This window comes from Phlebotomus argentipes, unplaced genomic scaffold (assembly GCF_947086385.1).
Source record: "Phlebotomus argentipes unplaced genomic scaffold, Phlebotomus argentipes genome assembly scaffold_18, whole genome shotgun sequence".
NCBI lineage: Eukaryota > Metazoa > Arthropoda > Insecta > Diptera > Psychodidae > Phlebotomus > Phlebotomus argentipes.
In genome coordinates, this window is record NW_026776177.1 from 5,769,925 (window position 1) to 5,791,705 (window position 21,781).

General features: G+C 38.1%; 2 protein-coding genes across 2 annotated transcripts; one reads left to right on the forward strand and one right to left on the reverse strand.

Moving 5' to 3' along the window:
• Positions 1-6,765: 6,765 nt before the first annotated feature.
• LOC132261110 (RNA-binding protein 47-like) lies at positions 6,766-11,297 on the reverse strand. Its single transcript, XM_059759674.1, has 5 exons — positions 11,120-11,297; positions 7,974-8,071; positions 7,735-7,907; positions 7,532-7,676; positions 6,766-6,909 (listed from the first exon to the last, which is right to left on the reverse strand). Exons 1-5 carry the CDS (start codon positions 11,295-11,297, stop codon positions 6,766-6,768), a joined length of 738 nt encoding a protein of 245 aa, XP_059615657.1.
• A 3,673-nt stretch (positions 11,298-14,970) lies between these two features.
• LOC132261111 (contactin-2-like) lies at positions 14,971-21,126 on the forward strand. Its single transcript, XM_059759675.1, has 5 exons — positions 14,971-15,144; positions 16,840-17,050; positions 19,832-19,943; positions 20,041-20,219; positions 20,996-21,126. Exons 1-5 carry the CDS (start codon positions 14,971-14,973, stop codon positions 21,124-21,126), a joined length of 807 nt encoding a protein of 268 aa, XP_059615658.1.
• Positions 21,127-21,781: the final 655 nt, after the last annotated feature.

Sequence of the window (21,781 nt, forward strand, 5' to 3'; positions counted from 1 at the left end):
TCTGCATCATTGATAACAAGAAACTCAGCAAATTGTGTTAAAATTTAACATAACCTCAAAAAGTGTTCATTTATAAAACTTTCTGGGCGATTTTGACTTTGAATCAGCAATTTTGAGTTAATTGGAAAATCAGAAAAGATGATTTAATCATCTAGAAAGCTTTCAATCGAAGTCTTTTGAGATCTCTCAGTGATATTTTTGAGGTTATGGTCGTAAAAGACGCCAAAAATACTGTTTTGAGCGGATTTTTACAGAAAAATCACATGAAAACTAAAGAGATTTGTTATATTTTGACAATTAGTGTCCAAACAGTTTAAAGATTTGAAGTGCCAGATTAATAGCGTATTATCTCCCCCTTGGTTATATATATAAGGAAACCCCCATTGTTCTCTGCGTAATTTGCGACTAAATGAAGTGAAACAGAGCTAAAAGGGCGACATTATCCAATATCGAGCCCTCAAATTTGGAAATCACGCACAACAGTGTGAACCGCAGCAACTAAAGTGCAGAAACAACACTCATGGGAAATGCTGAAGCTCTGTGTAAATTCCATGCGGAATACCAATTACAGAGATGCCCAGAGTTCTTCATCGACCACCTCGTTTGCCGCCAAATGTCACCACTAAAACCATCGCCACACACACACAATTCATTACGGCTGAAATATGCAAATGATTCCCATTAAATGATTTCATCATACCTCGGCGGAAAAGCATTTCCTTTCTAACCTTGCAAAATTCCATTGGAGAAAATATGTAATACTCTGATTGGGCAAATATCCGCACAAAATCTGAGATGAGGTGGAAGAGCGAAAGAAAATGGATTTCCCCAATTGAATACCATCAGCCACAGTTGACACGTGCTGTGGAAAGAGAGGTGAAATCAGGAAAATTTTACTGAATTTCAATTGCAAGACGACACAAAATGAAAAAAGTCCTCCCCCGAAAGCTTTGAGACTTATCAGCTTATGTGGTCTTGTTGCCTTCAATGTCTTCACAACGCAGCTCCTCTTGAGACTGCAAATACACCACAAGGGGAGGATATTCTTTTTTTCCTCCTCTGCCATGGTTATTTTAGGTGTGCACAACTTTCAGCGATTTCCCTCCCGCATTCGCCGCATTTCCATGTCGAATCGAGGGGCCCAGGCATTAAATTGAGAAGGGAAAATCGGTTTAAGTTATTAATTTTGATGTCACAAGGTATTGAAAAGGTTTACATTGCGATATTCTCGCTCAAGTCAATGGGAAATTATTGTTTTCTGAATAGAATATTTTACGCTCATAAGAACATGATTTTGTGAGCGTAAATTGCGTTCAATGACGTCAATCTCATGTTGTTTAAGAGCGATTACAGACTTGCGGGTTACCCTCGAGTCGTGGATGAGCTTGGAGTGTGTAAAAATCAGATTAGCGACAAGACTTGTGGTTGATCTGCACCTTTACACACTCAAATATGGATCAGCCATAATTCGTGGCTGAACTGGCGCTAAACACACTCAGATGTTGTTCTTCTTTGTCGACACTAGCGCCATTTTCGCTTCGAGTTCCGCTCTCAGCTGTCATGGCTGTCATGATTTGTTTATTTTACCAAAAAGCGGGAAAATTTACGATAAAATTGAGAAAGAGGAAGATTTGCAGAAGAAGAAATGTCGTGTGAATCTTCGATAAATCGATGATCAGTAGCGATTTATGGCTCAACCAACTGTCAGTCGTACACACTCGAGCTCTCGCTTACTCTTCTGTAGATTATCCGTATGTCTGTAATCGCTCTAATGCAGTTGTTAAACCCGATCAGAGGAGAAGAATAAGTCAACATCATACGGAAAGACAGGAAGGCGAAGAACACGAACTAATACAAGTCAAACGCCCTGAGGAATGAAGAGTTTGTGTGAAGTGTGGTTGTCTCACGCCAAGGAATCATTGAAAATGACTTTAAGATTTCTTCTGGCGATGCAGACGTAAGGAATTACCTCGAAACCATAGCAAATTATCTTGGTTTCTGCGAGGTAAATTTGCTTTCACGTGACATTTTCTCTCACAGTTTGTACTGAAGAGATCTTGTTTTCAGAAGTTTTCCTCTTGGACTTTTCACTAAAATGAAATTTAGTTTGGAAACGCATCACCCCCTGAAATTCCTCTGCATAAAGGCATTGAGTGATCGTGAAAGGAGTGCGCTGCGAAGGGATATCTTGAGGAAAAGTTCCATTTTCACGACGGGATTCACATGAATGCCGCCAACGCGCGCTTCTGCCCCGAGCATTTCTCCATTGGATGGTGGAAAAAAAAATGTGTGCAGAGAATTCAATGGGACAAATGCCAGAAGTTGGAGAAATGTTTTCTCACCCATGCACGTTTACACCTTCATGTTCTCCCGCCGCATACTTCCACGGGGCGCCTCCGCCCCCAACTTTCATTATTTATATGCAGTTGAAATTGACACGATGCTCTATTACTCGCTCGACAATATATTGTGCAGCGTCAAGAGACAGTGTCTGCTGACACTCCAACGCGCTGTCCTGGACGCTATGGCGCCAGGAAGAGATGCGGAAGCTAGCAAAAGGAAAGTCAATCGAAATTTCAGACCATTTACTGGGATTATTCGATCTTCTCTTTATGATTTTTACCCAATTTCAATAATTTTTTGATTATTTACGGATATTTTTATCAAAATTAAGGTATTTCAGCCCTGTGATAAGAGCGCTGGGCTTTAGTTTCTACTTTTAAATGCTAGAATCCAGCAAATTTCCTTCTCTCCTGGCCCAGGATCTCGTCAGAAAGTCATAGATTATGAAAAGAGAGAGAAAATTATAGGAAAAATGTGGTATTATTAGCGTCCTCCACGCCAACTTTGCTGCCCTCTGGCGACGATATATGGAGAAAATAATCAAATATTTAAATTTTGTTTCAATCTTTACAGAATATTCAATGATTATTTGATTTTTTCAAAGTATTTTGCCGGAAATATTCAATTTTGAAATAGTTTGCTATTTTAATTGGAAAATCAGCATTTTTTTTATTATTTTCTTTCTTGAAATCTTGATTATTTGATTTTTCTACACGGAGAGCTTTAAGATTGTTCCGAAATTGACTTGAGCATCGGAGTGTGGACAGTGTGTTGCGCTGTGTGGGTGGGAAAAGCACTCTTGAGGCTCTTCCAGAGCTTTTGGGATTTTCAATAATGTCTGGCAAGTCTTGGAAAACACATGAGCAGATATAATGCTGAGAAGCAGTGCGCTGCCTTTCAATATGTCACATGCATTGTCTCATCATTTTCTGCAATTGACTTTCAGCTTGTAGAAAATTCACTTTTCTCCAAGACACATTTCACCTCTGCCAAGCCTTCGTCTGTCCCGAAAAACCACAACAGTATTTGGCATTCCCTTCGTCTTAAACTATTCCAGAATCGATGGATTGATGGAGAATATTATGCTGGAGATTGCCACGTGCCTAAAACAGACACATTTGTCGATGGGACAACCTTCAAGGTGTTGTGGACTGAAAGAAAGCCGAAAGACAATCAAGTGGATTGCCATGAATCTCCTTCGCTACATTACAATCACATTTAATCTCACACTCCCGAAAATCTGCCCAAAAGGATTCCTCAGGACGCACACACGTGTCGCTGAGTGAACGGTGAAGAGAAGACATGTGTCTTCATCAAACTCACCATCCTTCAGCATTTTGACCACCGATCCCAGTGTGGCAAAGGACTAATTTGGGAAGTCGCCGAAGAAAAGGGAGCAGATTGTTAAATATCAGCCGAAAGACCCAAATCATGGCAAAACCGACACGTTGTCCTTTGACCTAATTTTGTGGAAAATGGACAAATATGTCAATACAGGATATTTATGATAATTCCAGGAATTCTCTCTTTAGATGTTCCCAAATTTGAACATCTCTAAATCGACGGATTTTGCAGTAAAATCGCTGCTAAATTTGTGAAATTTTCTTCATAATCCCTAAAATACCTTTCCATCGTTTGATTGACGATAATTATTTTGAGAATGTTCCAATTGATTTTATTGGTATTTGAGTGATTTTCAGTCAATTTTTTTTTTATCATTTTTGACTACATTTAATCCAAACAAGTTCCAAAAAATCAACTTTTTATACTTTACTGACACTTTTCTCAAAGTTTTCAAAATTAAAAAATAAGAGATATGACAAATATTTTACTCATTCAAAATCAAAGGACATTTTTAGAAAGATCCTGAAAATCAAAAATAATATATTTATCAAAAAGGCGTTTTTATGCGTTTTACTGCAGTTTGAGACAATTTTCTTGGAAAAAATTAAGACGTAAAGTATGAATTGTCGACATTTCATAGTTTTCGATTCATCCGTCGAAATTCGCAAAGGAAAATAAAACTCGTGTGAAAAATCACCGAAAGACTCATTGTAGAATCGCAATGGAGTAATTTTTGACTGAAAAGACATTAGCCATCAGGTTAAGCATTACTCACGAGGAGTTAAACCTCCTTTTTTTCCGAGAGAAACATTTATCAATTTCCTGTTGGAGGCAAAATAAATTGTCTGAGCGTTAAGAATCAGATGTAATGACATAAAAGAGGCTCGTGGAGTAGAGAAAAAAAAAGAAGAGAGGAGAAAACTTTATCTTTTGGCGACACAAGGAGAGAGGATGACAGGAAAAAGGATAAACTTTCTCTTCACGTGCCATCTCACCGTTCTCATCAACTTCCGCCTTTTTTCCTCCTGCGTCGCTCCCTAATTTTCCCAAAGCATTATTTACATGCACAGGAGAAAATCATTTTTCAGCCGCGGCGCGAAGGGAAATTTATGTAAATTCTCTTGTTAGGAGAATAATAGCGCTCAAGGGTGGTAAATTGAGAAAGAATTAAGCCACTTTGTCACCAAACTTTCTCTCCACGTCGACAGATATTTGGAATGTCTGCACAACGTGGAAAACTTTTCAATCTGCCGAAGAATGATGATTATGGACTGAAGAATCCAAACGAAGTACGCAAAATTGTCTCTTTCAGACACGAAAAAACACATTCGACGGATGAATCAAATATTATAAAAAGTCAATTTTTCATAGTTTACGTCTGAGAGATTTTTGAAATGCTTTTTATTTGTTTCACTATACTGAAAACGTTGTCAAATTTGTATGTTATAACGGAAAAATTGCAGTTTAGAAAATTTATATATTCAAAAAGAAAAACACGACTGGAAAAAACGTTTTATGTGTTTTTCATAGTTTATGCCGTACATTTTTCCCAAGAAAATTGTCTCAAATTGCAGAAATTTTCCTAAGTTATTCTTAAACTTTGAAAAATTTGAAAAAAAGTAGTTGCAAAGTATGAAAAATTGATTTTTATAACTTTTTTGGATAAAATGTACTTGAAGATGAATTAAAATCGACTTTGCAAAGCAATCTTTCAGTTTCTGTCATATTTTAATAGAAACAAAATTCCAAAAAAATATTCAATAAATACCAAAATCAACTGGAACATTAAAGAAATAATTATTACAGAGCAATTTTTGCACACTAACGAACGATTAGAAGGTAATTTGTGGGGATTTTGAGGTAATTTCAGAAAATTACGAAGCAAAAAAATATTTTTTAACTCGCATTCTTGCTTTCTTATTGTTTTTCTCTTGAAATTTAATTCTTTTTTTTAAATGCAATCAAATGAATTCAAATATAATTTTTTGCGCAACATCAGTGAAATGTTTTAAGAATATTTGAGAGTTTGAGAATAATTCACTAAAATTGTTTTTTTCAAAATCTGCGTTAAATAAACATTTCCCGGATTCTCACCTCTTTAGTTAAAGTCTTTCCAGCGTCATAGCGACGATCATTTGGGGTTGAGGAGGAGAATTAAATCATGCCACAAGGTGTTTTCTGGCCATCAAAGCAAATTCCCGAGAAGAGGAAGAAGACACCGCCGACAGCGAGGAATTCACGTGAAAGCCATCCAGGGACTCTTCTTCCCCTCTTCACAGCACAACCGGAGGGACTTTCGGGGGCGCGTCAGGAGTGTTGTGACATTATTCATAAATTTCCCTCCTGCAGCCGGAAGTTGTGGGAGGGGCGGGCAAAGGAAGCTCTCTGCACACGCCCTGCAGGGCATTTGGGGCGCAATCCACCCCCATTCTGGCCACACACCGGGCATAAATTCATGCATGTCACAACGGCGCTCGCGTTCTGTTGAATCCCTCATCCGCGGCCAACTCGCAGAGACATCCGACAGAAGGTGATAAAAAGCTCAGCAACCCAATTTTACGAGTCATATCGTAAATTCCACCCCCGCGTCGACGCCTTGGAGAAAAATGTAACGGCCAAGTATCCGCATAAACGCCATAAATCAATGCCATTGTAGACATGTGTGGCAGCATATTAGTTCCCCTCCGCCGCGGCTGCTGCGGCCCTGCGGCGAAACGGGGGCGCGCAAGTGGTCAATGCTGAGACAAAAGTGCAGCACAAGATGCGACAAAGCCACCCCCAAAGGCTATATATTTCAGTCCAAACTTCGCCCGCGCGGAATGAATTATTCACCACGATGCAGTCGCGCATTTGGCGCCACACAAAGAGACAGACGAAAGGCATTGTGGAAAAGAGGATTCACATTATATGTATTTAAATTATTCCAAGATCAAAAGGACAATTTATGCTTAAACAATGATGCCCAAAATGTTGAAAGAATTCACTTTAAATTCTGCTCTTCAATTCAACACAAATATTTCACTGATTTCTACGCTTATGCTAATGCGGACTTTAATTCAACTGTTGGCTCAAAGTAAATCACTTGTTGTGCCACTTGAAGAAAACATTACTTCCAAGTCGTCTTGCTTGATAACCAAAATTTCGCTTTGCCAAAGCAGCATCACGATGGCAAGCAAACTCCAAAATGACGCACTTTCCGCAGGGTTTCATGAAGAAATGCACCTGCCAAAGAAAAGTGTTGCATTAGAATTACTACAAATGCTTTTCTAGGTTATGTAATTGATTTAAAACCTTTAAAACTGATTCTGACGGTTAAATAACACTTAAAATCATCAAATTTGTGTTCAAGCTAGGAATATTTCTCAAAAAATCTAATTTTAGTTTTGAAGAATGTTTTTTTTGTTTCATTATTGGAAATGAAACCTCATTATTTTGTAGAATCAATGAAATATTCGTTATATTTACTAATTTTTAAGTCTGAAAAGATTAAAATTAGCCCAAAAAGGGTTTTTAAGTCGAATTCATAACCTCACAATTTTTCTAAGGATTTTCCGAAGACAAAACTTGAGAATAGAGACAGAAAAACCAGAAAAAGCGATGGAAAATGCCTTTTGAGGCGCTCAGAAGTGTCTGAAGTGCTAAAGACATATTATCTCCCCCTTGATATGTGATTTTAAATCTTTTTTCGCCAAATTTTGCGCAAATATACTCAAATATCATCTTAACCCACATTATTCGCTTGTAAATTCGGTTCATTTCTTGGAATTCCCATTTTGTACTCTTCCTGGAAATCCCAGGGACTTTTCCTCCACTTTGTGTCACAAGAAAAACCAAGGAAACTCACATGCTTCGGTTGGATGTGCTGCTGAAGCTCTTGGAGAATGGCGACGTCCGGAAGGCTGGGATTCATGCCGCCCAGGATCAGCTGTCTCAAGTTCCTGCTCACGGAAGCCCTCAGCGTGTGTCCGTGAAACACGACGGCGTTGAGTCTGTGGGCGGGAAAAAGCGCGTGAATTGGGGCCCATTTTCCGGGTGATTCTCACTCACTTCTTGATGGCACTCCTGGCGTGAGCCTCATGAGTGTACATGACGTAGCAGAAGCCCCGATTTCCACCCGTGATTTTCATCATGAGGCGCAGCTGGAAGACACAGCCGAACACGCTCAGCATCGGCATTATTTCACACTCTGTCACTTGGGGTGGAATGTTGGAGATGAAGACCTGCTTTTCGAGGGGAAAATTGGCTTCTTATCACTCATGTGACACACTTTTCCACCGCGGCTTTACCTCAAGACGCTCTTGCGGCTCCAGCGTCTTCAGCATCTCGGGTGGCCCAATGATTCGCTGCCCATTCACCTGAACCACCTTGTATGACACGCCACACACTGAAAGAAATGCCATTATCAATGATTTCCCGGGAAAAACACGTCGTTGAAGAGAAAATCGCTTCAAAATAGGTGAAAGAAAAGCTCAACTGAAGCGGCGTGTTTGGAGTGAAGTTGGCCAGTTTGCGGGAGAACTTTTAATCGATTTCCGGAAAAATATAACCTTTTAGAATTTTCAGAGATTTCCACAGTTTTTTTTACCTTCCTTTTTGCCCAGAAAACGATGGATTTGTCATGAATTTTCCTTTTCCAATAATAAAGCTTTCCTTTCCGCACAAATGCTTTAACGTCGAATTTTTCAAGCACTGCACAAATAACGATTGAGGTGGAAAATCGATGGAAATCAAATGAATATTTACAGCTGTTGTGCATGAAATAGTACAATTTTACAAATTTTACACACTTAAAATAGAGAAACTGGAAGTTTTATGGCGCAAAATGATGATTGTTGGGTGGAAAATTGGGCAATTTCTAGCCCCAAAAATAAAATCACACACGGCAACTTTTCACAGTGTTTTTCACACAATTTCCAAAACAATTTATTTTAATTGAATCTTCCACGCAAATTCTGGTCTATTTCAGCGTGACTTAATTTGTAGTCATTCACAATTCCGCATCGCGCAATTGCGGGAATGATTTGTGTGGTTGAGGGCAAATTAATCACCAGAATTGCACACTGAATATATAATAATATTGCACTGGGAAATTATTGTGATTAAAAAGCATCAAACGCGCGACACTTGAGGAATATTCCTATCAAATTCACGAGCACAAATGACGGAGGGAATTGAGTGAAACTTGTACTGTTTCTCAGTCTTTGGCAGAAGAGAGGGAAATTCCAGGAAATCCTCGCCGAAGTGCGAGAGCCTTGAGAGAATTCCAAGAATCATAGAACTGATGAATTCCCAGAATTCTCCTCTACTTGTCAGCTTGAGCTGGAATTCTTCGCTCTCTTCGTCTTCTCTGGCCGCAAAAATTCAATTTATGGTTAGTTACGCTCGCGTAGTGTTTCTTCTATGTAATTAAGTGTGTGTGTGTGGCTGAGGAAATATGGAAATTTAGAGGGATTCCCAGGAATTAATAGCTCTAAATTCCCACTGAAAACTATTTGCCTTGCGGGAAGAGCAATAAAACAGGGATGGATTTTCATATTTTGGGCTTCTTGTCAATTTTATGGTAAATTTTTATCAATTACTGTCGGATTTTTCACATTAATTTCCATAAATACGAGAAAATTAGATTTCAATAATATTTTAATAGGAACAACAAAATCACACTTTTAATAAATAACATTTTAAATTAATTACTATAAATTTTCGGTGTTAAATAAATGACATTGTCATAAAAATGGAAAGTGTAATTAAGTGAATTTTTCAAAATGTATAAATATTTAATTAATTACTACATTATTTCATCCATGTTTCAGAAGAAATTTTGAATGTTTCGCATTTAATCTCCTCGTGAAAATAAGCTTTTTCAATTGGATTTTAAACCAATTCAACGCACTTCACTTGCCAAAATGCTGTTTTCGATTACTTTTTTTAATCCAATGAAAAACTGTGTAATAAAAAATGTGTATTTTAAAATAAAATCCAAACATTTGTTGATATTGGATTTTTAGTGCCAAACGATTGTGCTTCCGATTTGATTTATTTCGTCATTTCTGAAACTAGGTTTTCGAAATTCTAACTTAGATTTAAAAAAAAATTTAATAAAATACCCTCAAAACAGCGAATTCAAGAAGTTTATGCTGGAGTTAGAGAAAAGATGACATAAAAGTGTATCTTGTGGGTGAAAATTGGAGATTTAGCAATATTAAATTTTAATCTTTAATAATTGGGAAGATTTCACAATTCCACACAAGTTTTTACCGCAAAACCTTGCGTAAAACCCTAAATATTCGATTAAAGGTTAAGTATTTAAGCAAGATTGTCTATCTATTAGTGTTTGCAAGGTTCTTAGCTGAGAAATTCGATTTTTACGTTCGAAAATAAAAATTGTGCAAAATAATTTCTATATTTAGAGAATTCGCTAAGATTCTGCTTACGGATTAAATATTTTACCATACAAAATATGTCCAAACATGCTTTAAAAATTCTTTAAAAATTATTTAAAGTAGGTTTAAAGATGCAAAACAACTCAAAAAAATGTAGAAAACAAATATTTACTCCTTTAATTCCATCAAAAGTCAACATTTGCCAATGAACGCAATGTAATATTTTCCGACTTGATCCAAAAATACAGATATTAACTATCAAAAAAAACGGCTACAATATTAGGAACCCCATTAGAAAATCGGACTTTCAGTCACAAATGCCTCTCACCCTTCTGAGGTCTTCTATCTTATGTTGTTTAACAAGCATAAATATTTGAGAACAATGTTGAATGAATGGAAAATCGCACACGCGCTTGCATTCCGCCAAAGGGCGCCGATATTTTGTGTGAACAAAACTCCTACACGAATTTTGACGACTAATCAATTTGAGTCATAAAAGCTCCCATAAATTCCCATTTTATCTGGGCAAAAGAGAAGAGAAGAGAAGAATTCTGAGCTATGCCAAGTCTGATTTATGCCATTCCGTCTCTCCTGGGCAAATATCCCAAGATGAAAAGTCATTTTCCATCCATTTAATGGAGAATTGTCTGTGTGTGTGTGTGTGTGTCAAATTAATGAATGAATGACTATACTTTGTATTCATGTACAATTTTCCCAAAAGTCCCTCGTCCTTTGCTATCACAACATATGCTTTTTCGCTGCCAGCGCACACCATCTTTCCCCATTTTTTATCGCCATCTCATCCGCTTGTGGCCCAAAAAAGCATAGAGCCTTTCCGAGAAGTGGGATATATATGCGGGTGTGCTGTTTTCCCCCTCCGCACAGCGCGTGTCTACGGAGGAAATTCTGGGGAAAATCTTGCAACAATTGAGATGTTGTAACGAGGACGCTCGACTCACTTTCATGGTGATCCACCCCGCTATCAGGGCCGGAAATGAATGGCACATCAAAGCTCAGGAATAATAATAAATACACTTCAAGTCCTCCCTCACCCCACAAAACTGTGCCACCCACTCGAGATGGGGTGGGATTGATGGCGGGGAATGGAAGAATAATTGTTGCGAGACAATTTATCACTCTCATGCGCCGTGGTTGGCGAGGAGGAGACGCAAAGAAAGGCCGCACACAGAAACTTTCTCCACAACTTTCACCGCCGCCGCCGCTGCCCATCCCAAAAAGCTCCTAATGAACAACTATTACTGTTGAATCTCTTCCTTCATTTCCTCCTTCTTCGTCCAATTCACCTTCTATTTCTGTCCTCCGTCGCATTTCCCATTGACACTTCCCGATGGACGCGCCTTTTCCCTCCGCTTTTCAAGATTCTTGAAGAGAAATATAATGAAATCTTCATTATTTCTGACTCTGAAGCACAATCAGTGAATTTTTCCTGGGCAAATCTCCGCTCGACCTACTTTCGCAGCCCAGACAATTATTTCAGCGGCACTTGTGAATCAGAAATAGTATCATTATTAATTTTTGACACAGTCCAGAGACTGAAAGTCTCACAAAGACCGGAGATCAAGGGGGAGATATTATGGTTAGAAGTGGTGCAATAACTTCATTATGATTGCAAAAGTTACTTTCAATAGGAATTCACGCAATACTTGAGGAAAAGGAATTGTTCTTTACATTTCTTAGGTTATGTCATGAATTTAAGACAAACAAGACAAGAGTTTGTAGAATTTGCATTAATTAAGATTTCAAGTTTTTAATGTTTAACTGTGTGAATTGAGTTTAAATTATTTAAAACTGGCCTATTTGAGGGTGTTTTGACTGAATTTCAACTCTAAAACAGCAGATTTCAGCTGATTGTTGATTTATAAAAGATTAATATGCCACAGATTTCCCTTCAAAAGATTATTTTAAGAATTTTTTTTAATTTTCTCAGGGTAATTTTTAGCTTATGTTGAAAAATGCATCCAAATGAGCGATTTTAAATTGAATCACATCAAAATATCCTCTGAAATCTTCAAATATTTCTTAAATACAGTCTCTCTGTAAGTTTTCAAGGTCATATAAGTAAAAATTACGTCTTTTTTGGGACAGACTCCTAAAATTGAGGTTATGATAGTTCAGGCGGTCGTCTGGCTATATTATCTCCCCCTTAGCAAAGACTTCCCATTTCTGTGATTGATGTGGAAGTCTTTAAAGTAAGAGAGCTTTCGTAACTTTGCCAGTCCCAAAGGAAGACACCGAAAGCTTTGTTGTCGCAAATTTATACCTTATTATATCATCATGTGTTCTGTTCCCCCGGAAGTTGAGTAAACCTGATGACCAACATTCTCCTCTAATTCTGACCTCAATATTCATTTGACTCGAAATGCTAAAGAAAATATCAAATTCCCTTTATAGTACTTGCCAAAAAAAAAGAAAACGAAGGAACCGCAAGCTCTTCTGCAGGAGGGAAAAAAGAGGCAACAAAGGGAATAAATTTCAATTTTTTGGTCCTTCTTCTGCGCCGCATAAATTTCCACGTGGCGGAAGAATGCAGAAACATCGCTCCTTGAAAAAGCATTTATATTCAAATAACAGCGAAATTTACGGGAGTGTGTTCTAAATTTTCATTTTATTTTAAAAATATAATAAAAAGTGATTAAAATGGCGGTGGTGTGAGGCGCAATGTGCATGATAAATTCCGCGGGATTAGATTAATCCACGAGAGCAAGTCACTTCTGAATATAAGCGCGCCAAAGCCACAAAGAGTGAGGAAAAGGCGTCACGAAAAGCCATTCAATGAATATTTTCCCGTGCACGCGATGGAGGAAAAAAAACAGGGACATAATAGAAAATTATAGTGAGAAGAATCTCATTTGAATGCCGCATTCTTTCGCACCTTTTGTACCGCTTCCATTGTGGAATTTCGCAAAACACACAAAATTTTCATTATATGAAATATTTTATGGCTGCGGTATTTAATATCATTGCATTCCGGATTTATTCTATTGAATTTTTCAGCACTATTTTCTCGGGGATGATATAAAATTCTCCCCCGTCAGATGACGAGAACAGTTGAGAATGAGTCAATTTCGGCATATATTCAAGAATAATCAAGTTGAAGATTGGATATTTTAGACACAATTTCAAGTCTTTTCAGACTTTAGAATGATTAAGACTCCTTATTTCTTAACTTTATTTATAATTCTTAGGGAAACTCTAAATTCAAGTGTCGATTTAAGTCCGTTTCAGTATTAAAACCAGTATTTTTTTAATCTTTCATTTTTGTACACGACAAAACTTGAAATTATAAAGCAAATTCCTTGTTTTTAGTCCAAGAATGCAGATAAAATATATTATTTCTAGTCCGTAAATACGTAAAATTACGTTTTCACTCCAAAATCGACTCTAAATAAATAATTTGATGAAAAAATCACTTTGTTTTAAGTATTTTTCAAAATCTCATTAGTATGACGAAAAGAACTTAAATTAAGCTGAAATATTCTTAATTCTAACCATTAAAAATTAAAAAATAAAGAATAGAATCGTAATAAGTCTTTGAAAACCTTAATTTTACTTCCATTTTCCTAAAAAGACTTGAAATAATGCCGAGAAAAAGGTATAAATTTTATGCAAAAACCAGGATCGGTTGATGGAAAAGTCAAAAACTTAATTTTTGACGATCCGTAAACTTGAAAATATGTCGAAAAGGACTCAAATTTAGGTGGATTCCTAAATTAAAGTCACAGCGAGAAAGTGAGAAGAAAATGCTGGATTTTCTGCATTTGTGAATCTTTTTGCAGTTATCTTGAAGCGGTGCTTGTGAATCTGGTGGAGAAAAGCCGTGGCGGGAAATTGTAAACGGCATTTGCTTAAGGGTGTCACGAGGGTTTCGGATGTTTGTTTTCTCTGTGTGCGCAATTGTGTATCTTTGCGTGAGTTCGGATTCATCTCACTCTCGCCGGGCCTAAAAACACATTTCGCAACTTGGCAAATTTTCAATAGACACTTCAGCATAATGAGGCGTGCGTGGCGCTTCAATCTCAAGAGCCTTGGATGGAGTTTAATCACACGCAGCGGAAGTCGAACGCGATAATGTGACAAATGACTGGGAATTCAATTTGTCGATCTCACATAATCCACAATCATTGCTCGCCTGTTTGTCAATTCATTTAGTTGATTTACCAAGTTCCGATGTGAGCAAATTGAATAATTTTCGCTAGAGTGGTCAAAGCGGCGTTGCTGGGCGAAAAAAACACCCCCTCAACCATCCCCAGACAAATTCACGGTGCACACATTGAGTTTGCGGAAATAACATTCATAAAATGGTAGCGTGTTTTGTGTCAAAATTAGCCCTTTTCCTCCCCCTCGCCAAATTGATTCTGCAATTAAGCCGTGCAGCAATTTGAAATAATTCCAATTTCGCATAGTAATGACCTATGCGATGTTGTTGAAAAATAACACACCGCGACTCCGCCTAACATGTATGAAACACCGCAAGGGGTTGCTAATGTGGATTTTGAAGGCTTCAGCATCTTTCGTCTTCGCTGCATCGCGATTTAGATCCTAGAAAATATGCCCAAAATGACAAAGTAGAGAATTCTGTGCGAAGTTTCAAGAAAACGTCAAATTGTGTCGTCGTCGAAAAAAATTTTAGGTCTAAAGATCGATTTTAGAGCGTTGAGAGAATCACTTAAACCAAAAGTGACGCTGCATCCCCAATATGAGCCACCCCTCGATGAAACACTCAATTTCAATAAATATTTAATGAAATTAACCCGAAACTAAATTTCAAATTGCGGCCGGAACAGCCGAGAGAGACTTTTGTGCAATTATTGTGAAATTTAATCCACGGGATATTTTAAGTATATTAATCCTGCAATCTCAATGCAAATTTATATGGAAATTCATGCGGTTGAACTTTGACTATTTTGCAGTGGAGAGCGAACATCGAGCGGCCCACAGAAACGCCATCGCCAATGGCGAGAGTCAATTCCTGACGAAGAACAGCACAAGGATCGTGAGCCAGAAAGGCGGCCTCGCCGTCCTGCCGTGCTCCGTCGCCCTCTCAGCACCCGCCACTGTAAGTAAGTATTTTGTACTACTCACGCGGTCGCGCCATCCGGGAAGGGTTAATGAATCTTTCACATTTCAAATGACCAGCAATATTTCCGCGCGCAAGCAAAGTTAATCAAACATTCAGAAACTCCCTCCTTCGTGATAAAGAGGTTATTCTTGCTGTCACGCGCGCAGAGCAGAAGAATTTCTTTCCCAGTCATATTTTGAGGGTGTAAGAAAGGTGAGCCGAAACCTTGTCTCTTTGCTTGAAATGTCTCGTGGGGGATCTTAAAGAAGGAGAGAGTGGAAAAAAAAGCAGTCGCAATTCTGCAAAATAAATTGATGGCGCACGACAGAAGTATGAAAATGTGTTTGTTCTTCGTCACATGATAAATTCAGAAGCATTAAAAGGCTTTTCATTTTCGGCGGCACCAAAGAAAGAAATTGTTTGATAAAAGTAAAGCAAATGAGACCGGCTTTTGGATATAAAATATGCATCCTGAAGCATTTGTCATTCCCGAAAATGCCATTTTAGCAGAATTTCTCATTTCTCTCACAATAAGCAGAACATTTATTTTCATGGGCATACTTTATAATCATAGAATGGAATTTTGTTAAGTGAATGTCGTGATTTTGCCAGGGAGAAAAAGCGACAGGGGGTGATTTAGTGGTCAGAATTGTCCAAGGATTAACTCCTGAAAGTCCATTCAAAATGAGTATTCTTTAAATTGAGCAATTTTGATGCCTTTTCAGCATAATTTCAAACTTTTCGATCATTATAAATTAAATTTTTCACATTTTTTCAGCCAATACTGTTTTTGCATAAAATTAACACATTTTTTCGGCATAATTTCAAGGTTTTTTTCGGAAAATAAATGAAAATTTAAGGTTTCAAAGACTGCTTTCAATTCTAGTCTTTTTTAATTCCTAATGGTTAGAATTTAAAATATTTCGTCTTAATTTAAGCCTATTTTGTCTAATTCAACGCAAAAACAGAAATAATCAAATTTCAGATTTTCAAGTTTTTCCTCAAATGAGAAAAATGACAATTTTTTCATTTCTTCAATAGAAAACTTTGAAAAAATCGATGAAAAGTACTAAAACTGGATTTCTTATCCGTCGAATTAGTTTTTGAAAATTACTGAAAGCGATTTTTTTGAAAAAATTTATTATTATCGTTATAAAACAAAGTCAATTAAGGAGTGAAAATGTATTTAGAAGAGATAATTCTTATTTTTATATTTCTGTTCAGAACAAATTATTACTTTTAGTCTGTAATAAACATGGTTTTTATTTAAAAATATTCTTGATTTTAGTATTTTTAAGAAATTAATTTTAGTTCATAGGTTCACAATATTCGCAAGACTTTATGCTGAAAAAAGGCTTGATTTTAGTCTTCTCCGTTTAAAATAAAGACTAAAAAAATCTTTGTTAATCGGTTTTCAACTGTTCTTGAATATATGCTAATAAATTGCCGAAGAGTAAATAAACAGTGATAGTTAATGAGTCAGTTAACACGGCAAACAGACAAAATGGATGAATTTTTAATGGGTTTCTGGGACATCGCGTGCTGCTGTTGGGGCTGAAAGTGCCCGGGAATTGGGATGCTGTGAACACATCGGAATTGATGGCGCGATGTTTCCTTCCACCCACGCAAGAACAGTGTCACGCAAGAAGTGTCCCCAGGTGTGAATTAATTCCTTCGCATATCCTTGCGCAGGTCTCCTGGTTCCGCCGGAAAGACTTCCAACTGTTGACTGTGGGCCTGCTCACGTACAGCAGCGACGATCGATTCCAGGTGGAGCACACGCGGCATCTGGGCAACTGGGCGCTGCGGATAAAGAGCTGCCGGAAGGAGGACGAGGGCCACTACGAGTGCCAAATATCCACACATCCGCCCCAATCGATATTCGTGGAATTGCGGATTGTGGGTGAGTATTTTGCCACGGGGCGCCAATTTCATTAATATTGAATTCACAATTTCACCATGTGCGCCCCACAATTGACCCTCTGCGCTTCTCCTTAAATACATCACCTAAATATCATATTCACTTAATCAGCCGTGCTGGCCAAAGAGGCTTTTCCGGGCCATCTCCACGTTCCGCCGCATTGCAATATTGAGCCTCCCTCTCCGGCCAAGGGGTTGCCAATGCTGGAATTGTGATTATTTACAAAAATTCGTCGAATAAGTGGAATATTTGGAGAATAACACATGAATTTACTGCAATTTACATCAATTTACTGTGAAAAAAACTAAGCAAATAGACATTCTTCTAGACTCAAATGACATTTTTAAGGTTATGATTGGACTTTTAAGTTGATTTATAACCAACCTAATGTTTTCCCAACACAAATTCTTAATTTTATGCCAAGAAAAACAGAAATATTCCCAACTTAAACACAGATTAGATGATTTTGAGGGTTTTTTAAGCATCAGAATCTGCTTTAAATCAATCACATAACCTAGAAATGCAATAAAAAGTTCGTTTTTCCACTTGCTTGGCTTTTCGTGCCATCTGGGCGACTTCGAATTAAATTAAATTGATTTCGAAAGTGTTATTCTTGATGCATTCTTCTTTGTTATTCCGGAATAATTCACTAATGCTGGATGCTGAGGCACTCAAAACCCAGATGAGCAACCCCTTGTCTCCGGCCCATATTTGCCATCTGGGGCGCCGCCCAAATGCCAACATAAATTCCATATCATATCCTCTCCACGTCTGTGTATGGGAATTACTCGCTTCCACGGTTCGTTGATGATTTCCAAGAGGAGATGAATACCCATGGACTTGTCTAATATGCTCAAATGACCATGGATGGCTATATTTTGTCCGAGTGAGGTTCGTAAATTCAAATTATGGCTCGGATTGCTCTTTGTATGGACCCGAAACACCGCACGGCAAGGGCATCATTTGTAGCCGCAATTGAGGGTCTTTTTCTCAGAGATTTATCATTGATCTGTATGTATTCCGGGGAGTTTATTGAGGTTTGGCAATTTAGCTTAGGAATTGAGCCAGGAGAGATTTTATGCATGGAAATTGCAGAATATGAACTGCTGAACAGCCTCTGGAAAATGTCGAATTAATAACAACACTGAATAGACACGGAAAGTTCTATGGGTGAAATTTTCGCCTAAAGTTATTTTCTCATGAAACATCCAAAATGTCGTTTTACGGCGAGGAAAATTCCCAGTAAATTATTTGCCGGTGAATTTCAAAGAGTGGGCGATTTAATAATATACACCCTGATGGCTGTAAAGCAGCAGAAGAAGACGAACAATCTGAAATTTATTGTAAATAAAGGTGAATAATTTCTCAGGGGTTCACATTTTATGCTCAGGCTAAGGAAGACATCAATGAGCTTTTTTTTTCTCTCGCAACAAACTCTCCTGATAAATTATTATTTTAATGACTGCAAAAGTCATCGGGTCGGGCACACTTGTAGGCCATGGGGATTCGCAGCTACGGCACTAATTGAGATTGTTAATTATCCAGAAATGGTGCCATTACGTGGCGCCTAATGGGCTAGGATGAGCACAGAATTACTTGGGGATGAAGCTCTGTAAATTCTCCACTCTTCACAATTCGTCTGTGAATATCTTCATTCCGTCCGCTTCATAAAACACTGCACAAGAGCCGCGCAATGTCTCACGATGATAAGATGAGCCAAAGTTAATAGACTTCGCAACGAGCTTCTCTTCGCCCCATTTAGATATTTAGACGTGCATATTTGCGCCAAGAGTTTGCAAAATTGATAGATTGTTTGTCGAGTCAAACTTTAAGTAAATTTCCAATCTTTCACGCCACATTTATTCCACTTTAACATTGCATCAGCAGAGGAAACTTGCTTCTTTTCTCTATAACTCGATTTGCAATTGTGCGATATTAAAGTATAATTGTGTAGCATGTATTTAATATAACTTGTGCGTCGATGGTGTTTAAGCCAAGGGGGAGATAATATGCCTTAAATCTGTACTTCTAAATTTGCTTGACACTTCTAGAACAGGAAATTTGAGAACACTGAAGAAAGAATTCACTTAAAGCAGCTTTTCGACGAAAACCTCAAAATATCGCTAAAAGATCTTCGAAAATTCTAAATCATCTGTTATGAGCTCAAAATTGTCCAGAAAGATGATCTTATTGAGGTTATGTTCAATTTAACCTCAATTTACAGTATTTCTTGGCATAAAAATGCTTCATTCTGCCAAAGAACAGCGATTTCTCTAACTTGAGCATAACAATCGATGAGTTAGAATGCGAATTAATCACTAAATCAGTCCGTGATTCATTACATAACCTAGAAAAAAAAAAGATTATTACGTTTGTTTCTGCGTGAAAATCGAAGACAATCCAAGAATCTGGATGATTTGTCAGCAAAAGAAGCACTCAAGATAGGAAGATTGTAAGCGTTTTTTAACACTATCACTTCTTAAGGACTTCTGAGCTGTACACCACTTCTGACTGTATTATCTCCCCCTTGGCTTAAGCGTGGGTGAGTGGAAAAAGAGAAAATGGTCACTTTCACAAACTTTTCCCCACCCAAATGGCCTTCAAAAGCATCGCATTCGGTGTACTTTTTCGACCAGGGCTTTTTTTCGCTTTGTTCAAGCACAATTTATTCATGAGAATTGTGTTGTGTTATTTAAGTTTAATAAATTTTGAAAAATTGTCTCGCCGTGCAAAATTCACACTAATCCATTTTGTCACCAACAGAAGCGGTGGCGGAAATAATTGAGGCGCCTGATTTGCATATAAACGAAGGCTCAACGCTCAGATTGGAGTGCAAACTCAAGCGAGCAACCGAAAGCCCACTGTATGTTTTCTGGTAAGCATTGTTGGGTGTAATTTTCTGCGGGGAGAGAATTATGAATATTACGCTGGGGGTGGAAATATTTTTCACTGTTTCGCGCCCAAAAAATCAGGTACCATGACGCCAGAATGGTCAATTACGACTACGACGACGGGGTCTTTGTCTCCGCCGACAAGCACGCCACTTCCAGTGTCTTGACTGTGAGAAACGCCACCATCCGCCATGGAGGGAACTACACATGTTCTCCCGCAAATGCCAGGCAGGCCAGCGTGATCGTCCATGTTCTGAAAGGTGAGCAGAAGCCCCGCGAAATGAGTTGCGCATGAATGAATTATCGCTTTTCTCGCGAATCCGCATTTATCACAGTTCGACGGATGAATCAAGCTCTATAAATAGTCCATTCTTCATTTTCTACATCTTATGTTTCTGTGAAAAGCTTTTTATCGGATCTATGAATTAAAAAATTTTGAGATTTGCAGCGTTAAACGCTTTTTTGATAAATTTATTATTTCTAAATTTTCCTAAAATATATTTAGACTTTAAATGAATAAAATATTTGTCAAATCTTTTAATCTAAAAAAAACTATCAGTAAAGAATGGAAAATTAATTTTCAGAGCTTTTTCTTTTGATAAAATGCACTCGAAAACGCTTAAAATTGCCTTTGAAAACTACTAATTTCAGTTTATCGTATAACTTTGCCATATTTCACTTAAGTGCCCCAATAAATACTAATAAATCAACAGAAACTTTCACAAAATAATTTTTATAGAGCAATATTAGCACTTTAATGAACGATTTTAGGGGTGTTTGAGGTGAATTTGGCAAATTTCGGAGCGATATGAAGCAAATAAAGATGTTTCTTGTATTGAATACTTTGAATTTCCATGCAAACTTTCGCGAAAGTTTCTTTTTTGCACTCGCCAAGCAGCAAATTCAGCATAGCTAATTAAGAAGCCGTGCTGATGGAATGTTCATGAGCGAACACTGGGAAATGTGTTCCTCGTGGGCTTCAGCATTTTTTTTTGCTCAGCGAGTAAATTTTCCATTATGGTTTTGTGCCCCGCAGGGGAGAAACCCGCCGCCATGCAGCACCCCAACAAGAGCATCGATCACCTGATTAATTTCGCCACTTCGTCCTTCCGTGTCCATCTCTACATCTTCATTCTGGTGCTGATGAGAATTTGTGCTCTCAATTGAAAACACCTGGATGGCGTCCTCACACAAAAAGGCGCCCCGAGAACGTTTGGGAGGGGACGTGGGAATGCTGGGTGAAAAGCCATCGCTATTTCCCACGAAAGATAGCGTGGGAGGAGGGGAAAAAATTGGCGGATATGGCAGGGACTAGAGCTAAGCCGCATGCATAAACATTGGGTTGAACAAGGGTACACCTCTTCCATCCAACACTGTGCAGCACACGGGAGGAGCTCTGCACGAGCGCGAGGAGATTGCGGTGGTAATATGGAATACTTTAGTCAAATAGTTCATCCCATCGTCAGTGTTAACACGAAGAAGCTCTGCTAATGAGTGAAACATCGCATTATCGTGTATTATGCCATGTCTCGGGACGCAAAATGCCCTCGTGAGGAGTGGAAAAAGACGCCCACCAGAGTGGAGAAGATGTTGCATAAAAGCTCAATGTAGAACGTAGATTTAAGGACCTCCCCAAAATATGGTGCTCATACGAGGGTGAATTCTTCATCAGGAGACTTAATGAAGAATTCCGCAGCATGATGAACTCCAAGTGTATACCAACAATGAATTTATACATGAAACATTTTTCGAGCACCATCTTTCCATGAGATGCGAAGCCGGGGAATTTTGTAATCTCACAAGGACATCGCATGATATATTC